The sequence below is a fragment of the Callospermophilus lateralis genome, chromosome 5, assembly GCF_048772815.1.
Source record: "Callospermophilus lateralis isolate mCalLat2 chromosome 5, mCalLat2.hap1, whole genome shotgun sequence".
Classification (NCBI taxonomy): Eukaryota; Metazoa; Chordata; class Mammalia; order Rodentia; family Sciuridae; genus Callospermophilus; species Callospermophilus lateralis.
This window is the reverse complement of record NC_135309.1, coordinates 109,916,008-109,931,640: the sequence shown is the minus strand read 5'-3', so window position 1 is coordinate 109,931,640 and position 15,633 is coordinate 109,916,008. Positions and strand designations below refer to the sequence as shown.

Genomic DNA, 15,633 nt, shown 5'->3' with positions numbered 1-15,633 from the left:
AAAATCATGTAGATAAAATAGCCACTTTGGTGTTGTTTAATAATGGCAACTCACTGTCTAACAAAAGCTCATTCTAAATCCAGATTTCCTTTAGCCCATTTACTTCATTAGTACTGACACAATCAATTTTTAGTACTGAAGAAGTTTTTCTTAGAGATTATTGTTATGGAACTTAACTTCAACCTTTCGCTAGAGTGTATATTCTCTTTAGAGTGTAGTTCTCTGTTTGATAAAGTGGTGTCAAAAAAGTAATAACTATTATTATAAAGGAAATTATTGAAGTAGCTTCATTTTCACAAGTATAACTGCTTATATACCTAGGAGTAAGGTGGTTTATTGATTGTTGCTGTGTTTTTAATGAATAAACCAGTTGGAGGAATTCTGAATCGTTGATTACTGTGAATTATAGCCAGTGCTCTTCTTTTGACATTCCTAGGAAAAAACTAAAATGGATTTCTGAAAATCTTTAAGATACAAAAAAAAAAAAAAAATAGACTTTTGCAGAAAAAATATCTAATTTTGCTGAAATTATTTTTTAAGTGGAGTAAAATCTGTAGTGAGAGTACACTTTTAAAACTGTTTCATGATGGAAATAATTTTCTACTTTTGAGATCATATTAGAATATTCTATTATAGATACTAAAATCTAATGTTTCTTTTTCCCAACCTTTTCCTTCTTTTTTTCTCTCCATGTTTCTTAATTTCATTATGACTCTCTCCTTATAACCTACTCCCTTTCTACTCTTGCAAAGTACTAGCTTAAAGTTTATTGTGTAAATTGCCCTTATAACTTTGGGCTAAAATGTTAAAACTTACCAAGTCATCTAGATTAATGTATCTTTATGGAATTAGAGGACTGTTTGGGGATGGTTCTTGCAGATACATTTTAATTTCACAATGAATAATAATATGCTTTAATAGAACAAATACTTTGTTTGGATTTAGGAAATACTATTGAAAAAAGTTTTAAAACTTGCAGGCCTGATCATTCATCCCACATAAACTCAGCTGTCCCACCTTCATTCCCAAAACAGAACAGAAGCTTATTTTCTTTAGAAATTGAACTAGAGAGTTCTAGATTTAGGAATACTAGACCCAGCTAAAAATAGGTATATGGTATCAATAAAGTTATTAACTAGAAATGTACATACATACTGATTATTGATATTTTACTGCCTCATTCTTCTCATCTCCAAGAATTGTGGTGTATGACAGAAAATTAGAAGGTAACTGGCAAAACAGAATGGCCACAGAAAAAATCTGTAAATAGAGATTTGGGGAATTACACCATGACAAAGGTATCTCAACTACCAAAATCCCTTCATGAAAGCCACTAGTCAGAAGCCCTGCTAATGCATACAGAGCTTCTAATACATAACTCTTAAATGTGAACAAGATCTTTAGATATTTGAAGAAGACTCCAACATGATAGATGGTGACCAAAACAACAAATTAGAAAAACAGAGCCTGGCATTGTGGCACATAGCTGTAATCCAAGTGACTCAGGAGGCTGAGACAGAAGGATCACAAGTTCAAGGCTAGTTTTAGTAATTTAGGGAGACCCTCAGCAACTTAGTGAGAATCTGTCTCAAAATAAAAAAGGACTGGGGATGTATCTGAGTGGTGAAGCACTCCTGAGTTCAGTCACTACTATCAAAAAGAAAAAGGAATTTAGACAATGCAGGAAGCAAAAGAAAACCATCCTTAATATCTTTAATAAGAAAACAAAGGGCATCCAGATTTGAAACCATCTGTACAGATGCCATGATCTTGTATAAAGAAAAGTGTAAGGAATCCACTGATGACTATTAAAAGTATGAATGATTTCAGCAAGTTAAAGGTTGTAAGATGAATATGTAAAACATAAATTGTACTTTATATACTTAAAATGAATAATTGAAATGAAATTATATAAACACTCATTTATAATAACATCAAAAATAATAAAACACTTAGGCATAAATTTACAAAAGTACACACCTTCTGTTCTGAAAACTATAGTACATTATTAAAGAAGACCTAAATAAATGGAAAGGCATCTCATGTTCAGAGGTCAAAATACTTAATATTGTTAAGAATTCACTACTTCCTAAATTGATCTACAGATTTAATGCAGTTCTTATTAAAAATCTGCAGTAAGCTTTCTGAAGAAATTAACAAGCCAATCCTAAAATTCATATGGAAATGCCAAGGACCCAGATTCAACAAAACAATCTTAAAAAAGAACAAAATACCGCATTCACTGTATAATTATTACAGATTTTATGCCAAAATTTTTGACAAAAAATGGGGTGTGACCATTATTTAAAAAAAAAAATATGCCAGTATTACTTAAAAATCATTTTTATTTAACTGTCTTTGGGGCAAGATTAGGATGTATGAATTTGTCATATACATTAATGCATTGGTGACAGCTATAGGTAAAATTTGGTGGAATTTACACTTCCAAATTTCTTATTACAAAGAAACAGTAATTAAGACAATGCGTATTTCTTGAAGAATGACAGAGACATAGATCAACTGAATAGAATTGAGGGTCCAGAAATAAATCCTCACTATATAGTCAATTGATTTTCTATAACGTGACAAGTCATATCATTTAGGAAAACTAATCTTTCCAACAGATGATGTGGGGAAGCTAAATATCCATATATAAAAGAATGAAATTGAATTCCTTATCATACAAAAAAAAAACTAATTTAAAATGGATCAAAGAAAAACTCTCAGAAGAAATCTTCTATGGGTGAGGCAGAGTCTTCCTTAGACATACACCAAAGTGACAAAAGTAAAAATAGATCAATTGACCTTTACCAATATTAAAAATTTTGAGGTTCAAAGGATACTTTTTAAAAAATGAAAAGATAACTCACAAAATAGGAAAAATATTTGCAAATCATATATCTGACAAATAATTTATATCTAAAATATAATGAACTCTTACAAAGTTGTAATAGATATCTTAGTTTGAAAATGGACAGAGTACCTGAAGACATTTCTCCAAAGAAGATATTCAAGTAGTCATACATAAGTACATTTTTTAAAAGATCCTAAACATTATTAAGGAAAATGCAAATTCGATGCTATTTCACGTCTACAGTGGCTTTAATCAGAAAGAAATAAAGTAATATCGAGTAGCAGGGTCTGAATTAGCAAATTATATTTCATATTTTTATAATTATGTCAAAATGAATCCTGATATTATATATATATAACTAAAAAGAATTTTTTTAAAAAAAGAAATAACAGTGTTGGTAAGGATGTGGAGAAATTGAAACCCTCATACACTGCTCGAAGGAATGTAAAATGGTGCACCTGTTTTGGAAACATTCTGGCAGTTCTTCAAAAGATTAAACATTGAAGATATCATTTGACATAACAGTTCCACTGTTGGATCTATATACAGGAAAAATGAAAACGCATCCATATAAAAACTTGTACATTAATGTTCATAGCAGCATTATTCACAATAGCCCAAAATGGAAATAACCTGAATGTCCATCCACTGATGAGTAGGTTAACAAAATGTGATATATCCACACAATGGAATATTGTTCAGCCATTTAAAGGCATACAAGTCCTGGATACATGCTATATAAATATGGCTTAGCCTTGAAAACTTGCTAAGTAGAACTAAGTTACAAAAGACTACTTTTATATTTGTCTACATGAAATGTCCAAAAGATGCCAATTATAGAGGTAGACGGTAGACTAGTGGTTGCCTAGGGCAGGGGACATGGGACTTGGGGGAAATGGGGAGTGACTCTGGTGGGAGGGTAAAACTATTTGATCCCAAGTTGCTTAAAAGGGGGTTTTGATGAAAATGTCCTAAAATTGATTATAATGGTTGTACAACTCTGTATATACTAAAACAACATTGAATTGGATGTAGTGTATGAATGAATTTTATGATATTGGAATTATATCTCAATAGGCTATATTTTAAAAGACTAAAATTTATTAAAAGTCAGAACTTTTGGACTCTAAATTTAGATTAAATCAATCTAAAGTTATATAGTGACTTTTTGTACCTACCATGAGTAATATCACCCAATATTCCTAAACTCTCATTTCTTTTGATTAAATTTCATTAAATGTTGAAGATGGCTACCTGTATAGGATTTTTATATGTATTTTATTTTTAAGTTGTAACATTTAATTCTATTTCTAGCTATATTTTCTGTCTAATTTTCCAACTTAAATCTCTTCTTACATAATACAAATAATTATTTGGAAATTATTTACAAAGTATTTTATCAAAGCATTTTGTCAGACTATCTATATCAAATGGAGATATATTGATTTAGCAAATTGAAACATGCTTTTGATAAATCTCACTGAGAAAAAATTTAGTGTTAATATTAACATACATTGCTCATACCTATTCTTTGTGCACATGCTTGTACATTAATTGTCAATTAATTATAAGTTTTTAACCAATTTATTATGGTTTAGATATGAAGTACCCCCAAAAGCTCATGTGTGAGACAATGAAAAAAAGTTTAGGAGTCCAATGACTGGGTTGTAAGAGTTTTAACCTAATAATTGTGTTAATCTCCTGATAGGAATTAACTGGATGGCAGCTGTTAGGCAGGTATGATGTGGCTGGAGGAGGTGGGTCCCTGGTGGTATGCCTTTGGGTTATATATTTAGTCCTTTGTGAGAGGAGATCTCCCTCTCTCTCTCTCTCTCTATCTCCCCTCCCCCCACCCCCTACCTACCTTCCTAATGCCATGTCCTGAGCCACTTTCTTCTATCACATTCTTCCACCCTGATGTTCTGTTTCACCTTGGTCCCAGAGCAATGGAGCCAGCTGTCTGGGGATTGAGACCCCTGAAAATGTGAGCCCCAAAATAATCTTTTCCTCCTCTAATTGTTCTCATCAGGTTTTTTGGTCGTAGTCCCAAACCAGTTGATTATCTAACCCAGTATGGTTAATATCAGGTCTATAGTCTTCAGTCATGTTTCCTCTTTGTCCTAGTAGACAGATGAAGAGAGGTTTTAACAAAGTTACCATTCTGTATGTTCCTCTTTTTTTCCCCACCCCGGGGTACCTGGGAAACCAGGGTACTCTACCACTGAGTTACATTCCCAGCCCTTTTTATTTTTTATTTTCAGATGGTTTTGCTGAGGCTGACCTCAGACTTGTGCTTCTCCTGCTCTACCTCCCAAGTTGCTGGAGTTACAGGCATGATTGCATCTGGCTGCAATCCTCTATATTAAGAAGGATTTCTCCAGTAATCCCTTTCTACTCTGCACCATACATGATTATTTGGAATATTTCTTTGGGAGGAAATTGAAAAAAAATTCTTGAACAACTGGGAAATCCCCCTGCAGGTTGTCTGCGATGATGTGCAAGAGTGCATGAACCAGAGGCATGATTCCTGGCACCCTGTTTTCTCCAGGGCTGGCAGACATTCTAATCCTACCAACTGTTAAAAACTTTTTTAGTATTACCTTTACCTACTTAAAAGATTATTTTATTTCATATCTTCATGTCCATTAAACCTGGGTTTACTATTTTTATTAATCGCAGTGAAAATGGATAATCTTTTGCTTAAAATATATACAGATTCTTTGGCTATATGTCCAAATTTAGAAAAAGGTTAATGAAAACCATGTTTACCCTGTTACCATGAAATACAAAAACCTTTATTGTTACTTTCTATTTTCTCCCAAGTAATACTTTAAATAATAGGTTGTTGCCAGAGCTGAAAGATGATTTATTCTTTGATAAATTCTTCATATTTCACACCAAAGAAGTGTGTCTGCTGTTCTTTCTCAACAGTCCTATGTAGCCACTCTTGTTTCTTGCCTGAGCTGTGCAAGGAACACTAATGATGCCTGCACTTAGTTGTTCCTCTTCATTCTGGCTAAGCCAGTCTGTAAAATTGTTACCATTACATTTTATAGATCTTCTAGAGCCACCAACTCGATTAATTGGCATTAATTATTTTGTATTTTTCTGACTATCCATTGGTTTTTAGATAGATGAAAATAAAATATAGCATGGTAAAAGTAAATAAATAAAATAGAGCGTAAGAGTCTTAGTGAAATGAAGGGATTCTAAATCTTTCAGCTTCTGTCAGATTTATTTTTAGTTCTGACATGTTGGTGTTATGAGTTCCTTGATTTTCTGAGTGCAGGAATGTGTAAGGTCAGAGTTCAACTGGAAGAACTATAGATCTGAATGATAATCTTAGGAGCCTAAGTACTTACGAATCTAGATTAATAGCTTATTTTGTAATTTCTTCCATTTCTTCCCTGTATGCACATAGTTACAAACTGTATATGTTCTCTTACTGCCTGGTATAATTTTCCCAGAGGAAATTCAGGCACATCACCTTGTCTCTTAAAGAATGTTTTCCTCTTGTCTTCAGTAGAGACATTCAGATAAGCAAACTAATCAAAAACTTTCAAGTACTTGGGGGTTTTGCTTAAATTTTTCCTTTGAGATTTATACAGTTGTACATTGTAAGGTGTAAGAAACCTGGAGCAAAGATCAAAGCACCTATATTTAGAGAAACCTATTGAATGGCAAATTAAAATGATGTCTTGTCTTTGTGACTTTCATTTCCTAATACGAGAAATGTTTCCTTACATAAGAAAAGTGTATTTCAGAGGTCTTATTGTATAAGACCCTTATTTTCAGTTTTTTAAAAAACTTTAAACATCTGTTACATACTTTCTGTATCATTCTGAAAAGGACTTGAGGTGGCTGCTTTTGGTAGTAGTAAGTGCTGTTTTAAGATGTTTTCAAAGACATTTCACAATGCTTTTTCATCTTATATTGATTCATGTATATAAATTAGCAAATGTTTATCAGTAAGAACCCATTCTTATAGTTGCACACATTCTCTTGCACGGATGTCTTTGAATTTCTAAGTTGATAATTAGAGAAAAGAATAATTTGTAATAAAACATCAATCTTGGTAAGAGTGATGGAAAATAAAGAAGTTATAATGATCTGTTGCCCTTATAAATTTTCTCCATCCACTTTCTTTGTTTTCTTTTTCTTTTTTCTACTAGGGATTGAACCCCAGGGGTGCTTAATCACTGAACCACATCCCAGCCCTTTTTAATTTTTTATTTTGAGACAGGGTCTCACTAAGTTGCTGAGGATGGCTTTGAACTTGTGATCCTCCTACTTCAGCCACCCTAGCCACTGGGATTACAGATGTGGGCCATCACACCTGGCCCTCCATCCACTTTGTCATCCCTCCCCACCCCAAACAACCACTGATCTATTTTCTGTTGTTGTAGATTAGTTTGCATTTTCTAGAAGTTATTGTAAGTGGATTCATATGGTATGTATTCTTTTTTTGCTTAGTTTCTTTCTTTCATCATTGTTGTTGCATGTAACAGTAGTTGATTTCTTTTCATTGCTAAGTAGTGTTCCATTGTATAACACAATACCACAATTTATTTATCCACTCATCCATTGGTGGACATTCGGGTTGTTTAAAATTTGGGCTATTACAAATAAAACTGCTATGAACTTTCATATGTAAGCCTTTGCATGGCCATATATTTTTTTTTATTTGGGGTAAATACGTAGGAGTGGAATGACTGAATCACATGTTAGACGTGTGTTTAACTTTTTTAAAAAACTGCCAAACTGTTTTTCACCAGCCATTAATGAGAGTTCCAGTTTTCTACCACCCCACCAACAGTTGGTATGGTGAGTCTTTTTAAATTTCACACATTTTAAGAGATGTGCAGTGGTATCTCATTGTAGCTTTAATTTTGCATTTCCCTAGTAATGTTATTAAATATCTTTTCGTGTACTTATTTGCCATCTGTGTCTCCTTTGGTGAAGTGTACTCACATCTTTTGCCTAGTTTTTTTGATTGGTTGTTTATTACTCAACTTGTTGATGCATTTTGAGGTTACTTGTTATATTCTGGGTATGACCTTGATTAATCTATAACATGCAGAGATTTTTTTTTTCCCAATCAGTGGCTTTTCTTGTCATTTTCTAAAACAATGTCTTCAAAAGCAGAAGTTTTGTATTTTGATGAAGTACTGTTTATCACTTTGTCCTTTTACAGATTGTACCTTTACTATCATCTACATCTGAGTTTTTAAAGACATTTAAAAGGTTCTATCAGAATGTTTTCTTACTAGCTATAGAATAATAAATTATTATCTCTTGTATCTTGTGAGTTTTAAGATTTTTCATTTCATTCAAAGGCTAATCATTTATAATTATATTATAAAATATAAAAGGTATTTAACATATGAATTGGTCCTAGACTTAATTTGAATATTTTCTTAAGTTATATTATTTTATAGTAAAATATATCTTCAGATATTTTTTAAATCCCAGATTTCTTAAAATGTAAGGTACTTCTTAACATAATTAGGTCCCTTTCTGAGCTGTCAGAATGTTATTATTTAAGTATTACTCCTCCTACCACCTGATTCACTGGGTGCAGCACAGCAAATATATTTCAGGAAGTAGAATCTAAAAAAAAAGAACTTGAAAGTGCATATGTTGTCATAAACCTTTGCTCATAGAGTATGGATAGGATATTTTTAAATATTGGTCAACAGGAGAAAAACTATAATTCAAAAACCTGCTCAGATTTGCTAGTTTTATAAATATCTTCTAATCTTAAATTCTGATGAATTATTTCTTCATTTGAAAGTGAATAACTTTCTTTTTCAGTATTTCCACATGTAACACCAAAAGGAATTAATGGTATAGACTTTAAAGGGGAAGCCATAACTTTTAAAGCAACCACTGCTGGAATCCTTGCTACACTTTCTCATTGTATTGAATTAATGGTAAAACGTGAGGACAGCTGGCAAAAGAGACTGGATAAGGTAAGACTAGTTCTTAATTTCTTAAAAATTAGATTTTATCTGAGTTTTATATATCAGTTGAACATTTAAACCAAACTAAGTTCTTAGGCAAGAGTCCATTGGGTTGATAGAAGTAGCAGGTGGTACTACTTCTGATACTTTATGGGAATCGTAAACTCATTTTCTTAAATAAGATTCATCTGTTGTATATTTAGCTACTATAAAATATATTCTCTTCATTGGACTTAATATAAAAAATTTTATGATGATATTAGTAATGCTTTGAAATAAAAGCGATGAACCATTTAGTATTACTTACCTTTTTGTGTGGTATGTGAAATTGTATTCAAGTTACATGAGCTAACTAAAGCCTATGAGCTAGCTAAATATGCAGTTAAACATTTACTTTACATTCATAGGTGTGTATTTTTCGCAGGGTCATTGTGATATTATTAGCATACACTGTGTTGTTCAAATATTTGCCCTAGTTCCCATTTTCACACCTTTGTTTAATAAGCAGCACTGATGATAATATTAGAATATGAAACTATAGTTTTTAGCATGAAGTATAGCTTACTGGATTTGCTTAGGAGAAACCTCTGTTCATAATTCAACTTTAGTGAATAATAAAATGTTAAAGAACTGTAACATATCTTAGAAAATCTAAATTGTAGTTCAAAACCATCATCTTATAAAATAAGGAACTAATAAGCCCAGAAACTTGTCCAAAGTCATTAGGTAACAGAATTAAAGAGATTTTTCTCTGTTCTGATATGTCAGCTGTGGATACCAGGCTAGACAGCAATCAGAATCTTACCATTCATCAGAAAGTTTTATTGTTTGCAGTGTTTGAAGGTCTTTCAATTTGAGCAAGACACTAAGGAAAGCAATGTCATCTGATGTAATGGCAGAATGGCCACAGGATTTGACTAGCACTATGTGTTTGAGAAGGTTCTCATGTTTTAGAAGAGAAGAGAACTGTTCAGAATTCTCAAGTACAGGTGAGAGTAAGATGTATTGACTAGGGCTGGGGGTGTATCTAGTGATAGATTGCCTAGCCTGCATAAAGGCCCGGGGTTTGATCCCCAGTACCCCAGGGCGGGGGAAAAGATGAATTGACTAGCAGCATATTCCCCCTTATCTGCATGGTATGTGTCCTAAGACCCCTAGTGGTTTCTATGAAACCACAGATCATATCAAACCCTATATATACTGTGTTATTTTTGTTCTTACACATTCATATCTATGATAAAGTTAATTTATAAATTAGGCACAGTAAGAGGTTAACAAAAAATAGCCAATAATAAAATAAAACAATTGTAACAATATACTGTAATAAAAGTTATGTTTTTATGGGTATTTCTACCTCTCTTTTAAAATCTTATTCTAGTGTACTCACCCTTTCTTTTGACCATAGATAACTGAAAATTGCAGAAAGTGAAACTGCAGATAAGGGGGGACTACTGTATAAATATATCATTATCATTCTGGAGCCAGACTATTTTCAGAGATTTCAATTCTATACTCAGTGTGGATCAAACTTAATTATCCCTCTGCACAGAACAAATAATACATTGGAAAACAGGACAACTCCTGAAATTTATTGTATCAGTTGTTCAAGAATATCATTCAGTTTGTTTAGACTAACTTATTTATAACTTTTGACAACTTTCTCTTAAAGTTTCTTTATTCATCTTTCACTAAAGGGTTATATTCTTTAGTCACCTATACTAATCGCACTGCCTCAAAAGATAACTCATTTAAAACAATTTCTTAAAACCTTTTGCATTATGCAGTATGTCTTTTCCATGTTTTCATCATTGAAGTTTCTCATTTTGCCATGTTACACAAGGAAGTGGACTTTTTATTGCCTTCATTGTTGATAATTTTATCCTTTCTTTTTCTTTATTGAGTAGTAATATGAAGAACAAACCAAAGGATCTTGGGGTGGGGAGGTATTTTTGCTGCTTCTCCTTGCAGCAGTCTTAAGGAAAGAAGAGCCATAAAGCATGGCTGTGTTAATTGAAATCTGAAAACTACTATATTTAGTCGTTCTCTTACAGGTCTATGAAGTATTAAATTTTATTTACTGTTTTCAGTATAATTTTTTTTCAAGATCAAAATAATAGGATTCCAGTTATATTTTACAAGGAATGTAAGAAAAAGAGAGTATGTGTGTATACACAGTATATATGAGTGCATATATATATGTATATGTACAACTATGTGTATGTATACATATATACAGTTTGTATTTATTTGTTGATAAACAACTCCCTATTCAAGAACTTTCTAGTTTTCTTTATGGAATGTAGCATATACACATATTAATGATTTTTTATATTCTATACACACAAAATAAGGAAGATTTGAAAATTTTTGAATATAGATAGTGATTTATTAATAAATGTCTTTTAGGGTAATTCATAGAATTCAGAAAGAAGATACAATGATAACACTGTGGTTCCACTGATACTATTTCATTCAAGAAGTATTTTTTCATACCTGCCGTAAGATAGGAATGGAGAAACAATGATAAGCTGGAAATAGTCCCTAAGGAGCTTAAAATCTAAGAAGAGCAGTTAAATATGTAATGATAATAACAGCTATTTAATAGTAGAATGGTTTAAATTACACTTTTCATGTAGATCTCCAATGTCAGTTCCAGTATTCTTTTAGCTAATGAAATATTAATATTATTTGGTGGTTGCCTATAATAAAATCCCTTCTACTGTAGAAGTATACTTAATTTTTAACCACTTATGTCTAAAAATACTAAAAATTCTAAGTTAAAACAATTTTAGTTAATTTTTTAAAAATGCTTATTTTTTGGTTGTAGTTGAACAAAATACCTTTCTTTATTTTACTTATTTATTTTTATGTGGTGCTGAGGATCGAACCCAGGGTCTCACATGTGTTAGGCACACGCTCTACCGCTAAGCCACAACCCCAGCCCAATTTTATAAAATCTATTCATTGAAGATAGTTTGTTTACATTATTAAGACTCACCAGGTATATAATTTCATGTACTTTTTTTTTTAACTTTCTCCTAATTCTAATTAATATTGTTGCTATGTTGTACATTCTTATTTGTTCCATTTTTAAAAATTAAGGTAAAGCATACATACAGTGAAGGATACCAAACTTAAGTATACTACTTGAAGGGCTGGGGATATAGCTTAGTTGGTAGGGGAAAAAAAGTAACCATAGTTCTAATTTGTATTATCATAGATTAGTTTTGCCTTTTCTTGACTATTGTGTAAATGAAGCCATACAGTATATTCTTGTGTCTAGCTTTCCTTTTTCCTCAACATTGACTATGAGATTCCTGTATATTGTTATATTTAGTGGTGGTTTATCCATTTTTATTACTATATAGTATTACATTATATGACTTCAATTTATTTATCCATTTTTCTGTTGATTGACATTTAAATTGTTTTTATTTGGGGACCATTATGAATAAAGCTGTTCTAAGCATTCTCATATTTTTTGGTAAACATATATACTCATTTCTCTTGGGCATATTCTTGAGAGTAGACTTGTTGGTTCATGGGCCTTTTGTGTAGCTTTAGTGATACTGACAAACCATTTTCTAAAAAAGTTATATTAATTTTGTGTTCCCACCAGTACGATGAGAATTCTAGTTGCTCTTCTAACAGTTTAGTATTTTTAGGAGTATGTGTGTGTGCCATTATTGTTGCTGCTGCTGTTTTTAATTTTACCTTCTCTTGGATCAGTTCCTTTTCTTTTGAGTACACAACAATTTTTACTGAAATTTTGGGGTCTGACAAACTATTGATTTACACTAGCTTTAGTTCAGGCATGGTATTTATTTGTTAACATCTTGTGAATTTTGTGTAGACTTTTAACTTAACTTAGCAATTAAGTACTTGTGTGGGAATAAAGATTGGTTTTTTGTTTGTTTGTTTGTTTGTTTGTTTGTTGGATGCTTGGTTGGTTGATTTTTTTTATAGACTTGCTGGACTTCAGGACTATATTAGATTTAAACCCATGTACCCCGTTGTTGTGGCAATAGTTTGAGATTTAGTCAGCCTTTGTTATTTTAAGTGTTGACTATCTTGTAACTCTTTAGAGCTGTAGACCCTGTCTATAAAGGGAAAGGAATAAAGTAGGTATCTGAAGTCTTTTTCAGCTCAAATATAGTCTTAGTGGACATGAGAAAGCAAATGAAATTTCTTTTTTGGACTCTTTTTTTTAAATATTCATTATTCCACTTATTGAGTTATTTAATGCTTGTTTTTTTTTTTCTTCATACCAAAGTAAATATAGTGCTTACTGGAAAAAAGTATAGGAATACAGGCATTTCTCTGGTGCTGATTTTTCTTTTCTTTCTTCTTCTTTTTTCTTTTTTTTTAACATACTTTAGACTCTTGGACAGTTAATTATTGAATACATAACCTACCTGTAAGGTAATCTTAGCAGTGATTTAAATTGTTGCTTGTTTGAAATATGTAGCCCAAAGTAAAGTATTTTCTTTGGTGGAATAATATTCTTATTTTTCACAGGAGTGGAATTATTTTTTTTTAATTACAAAATTTCACTGAAATGCAGAGGAAATCAGCCTAAACGACGTCAGTATAATTAAAATGCCCACTTAAAATAATAATTTTTTTTTCTCCTGTAGGAAATTGAGAAGAGAAGAAGAATAGAGGAAGCATACAAAAATGCAATGGCAGAACTTAAGAAAAAATCACACTTTGGAGGACCAGATTATGAAGTATGAACTTATATTTTGGTCTTAGTAAGAGAAACACATAAGTCATATCTATCACAAAAGTGACTTAAGTTTTAAATAATACTTTGTAACTCTTTAAGTATTATAAATATATAATTTATTCTCAGAATTCATTTAAATGCATATAAATGCTGAGTTTTCTCTGAAATAGATATTTATTTAGGTCCTAAGTTTTCAATTCTGTGAATATTTTAAATTGACACAGATGCATTAAAATAGACTGTAAATCATAATTTAGAGCATATATATTAATGACTGTTATATAATTATACTCTTAATTGTCACTATAATTATATATTATATACTATATTTAAGTTTTTATAGATGTTCTGCAACTGGAACAATGGGACAGATTGGGTTAAATAGGCTTTAAATGGCTTTAAACCTTTTCACTTTATTGTGTGTGTGTGTCTTTTGATAGACTTATCTTCACATATGATATCATGCTTAGAAAGGCATTCTCCATTCAAATAATTATATTTTAGTAGAAACATTTAATTTTAATAGAAACATTCTCTTTGAAATATATTAATACATCTGGACTTTTAGAAATTGTGAAAAAACACAATTTATATTTATTCCACTGGTATTTGTTAAATAAATACCTTATTTCATGAAGAAAATAGGTAAGGGTACTCCAATTTTTTTTCTCACTGAATCCCTGTGAGTTTTAATGCTAAATTAAACATTATAATTACTAAATAAACTAGCACTATTTTTATGCTTTCCTTTTCTTTTTGGAGTTTCAAGCTATTTTTTATTGTTTTGCATAGATTTTAGACACTAAATCACACTTTGTCTTTATTTTAGTTATTAGACTTTCTTGATGCTCTAATTATTAAAGTTTAAATGTTTCTGTCATCTGTAACCTAAGAAATTGCTTTACAACTATATCCATTCCTTAAGACCACTATGCTAGGCAGAGAGGGTAAAGGAAGATAAGAATCCTACTAGAAGGCCTGATTGTATAATGGAAAGAATGGCTAAGTTATTCAGTTGTAATAATTTATGCTATGAAGCATTCTCAACCCAAGAAGTTATTGGGTCTGGCTTTCCAAAGGAAATATCACTTTAGCTGAAACAAGTAAATAGGCTTTTGACCAGGTGAATAGCCACCAGAGAGTATTTGCTTTAGAGGCTGGGAAGGAAGAAAACATTTGTAGGTAAGAGCATTTTGCCAGGGAACTGAAAGTATTTCTGTGGGGGGTGTTAACAGCTACAAATTGAGAAGAGGGAATGATAAGACTGACTATAAACTTTTTCAAGAATCAGTTCAGATGCTGAGGCAATGGGTTTTAAGTGAAGTTTTCAGATTCACAGTTTAGGAAAATCATTCTTGCTTTCTGCAGTGAGAAAATGAATTGATGATGACAACTATAACGAGAGACTTTTGCCTAAGAGCTAGTTATAAATAAGAATTGAAGATAGCCTGAACTAGAGTAGAAGTAGTAAGAATGGAAAGACAATGGCAAATTAGATATTTGAAAAGTAGAATTGAAAGGTGTGGTGATCAAATGAGAGAAAAAGGAAGAATCCAAGATTAGGCTGTGGTTTCTGCAGATTGGTGTAGAAGGAGAAGAGCTGATTTTAGACATCTTGTAGCTATAAAGCTCTGTGTCTTGAAAGAAGGATTGCCTGGCTATGAATTCACAAGTAAGATGATGACTGAAGCTTTGGAAATGAGTGAGAATCTGTGGGAGAGCAAGTCCACTCATGATGGTTCAACTTATAATTTTTAGATTTCATGATGGTGCAAATGCAATACTATTTTGAATTTTTATCTTTTCTGGACTACCAGTATGTGATACTTTGTCATATGGGCAGCTGCAGTGAACTTTATCTCCCAAACAGCCATGGAACCACAAGCATAAACAACTGATATAGTTACATATAAGCTATGATATTTGAACAGTTAGGTGCATTAAATACATTTTAAATTATGATGTTTTTAATTTACATTGGGTTTATCAGTGTAACTTCATGGTATGTCAAGGAACATCATCTATATGGGACTATAGGAGCACCAACATTTAAAGGCACAGAAGGCCTTCAGAGGAGCCCAAGAAAA

The 15,633-nt window shown here is 31.7% G+C and overlaps 1 protein-coding gene across 2 annotated transcripts in view; it reads left to right on the top strand.

The window, feature by feature from the left end:
• Positions 1–15,633, top strand: part of Cert1 (ceramide transporter 1) — a 110,306-nt gene that overhangs the window by 63,189 nt on the left and 31,484 nt on the right. For both annotated transcript variants that reach the window (XM_076857158.2, XM_076857157.2), the window contains exons 7-8: positions 8,669–8,826; positions 13,455–13,547. In XM_076857158.2, coding sequence (XP_076713273.1) covers positions 8,669–8,826; positions 13,455–13,547 — 251 coding nt within the window. The remainder of the gene's footprint in view (positions 1–8,668; positions 8,827–13,454; positions 13,548–15,633) is intronic.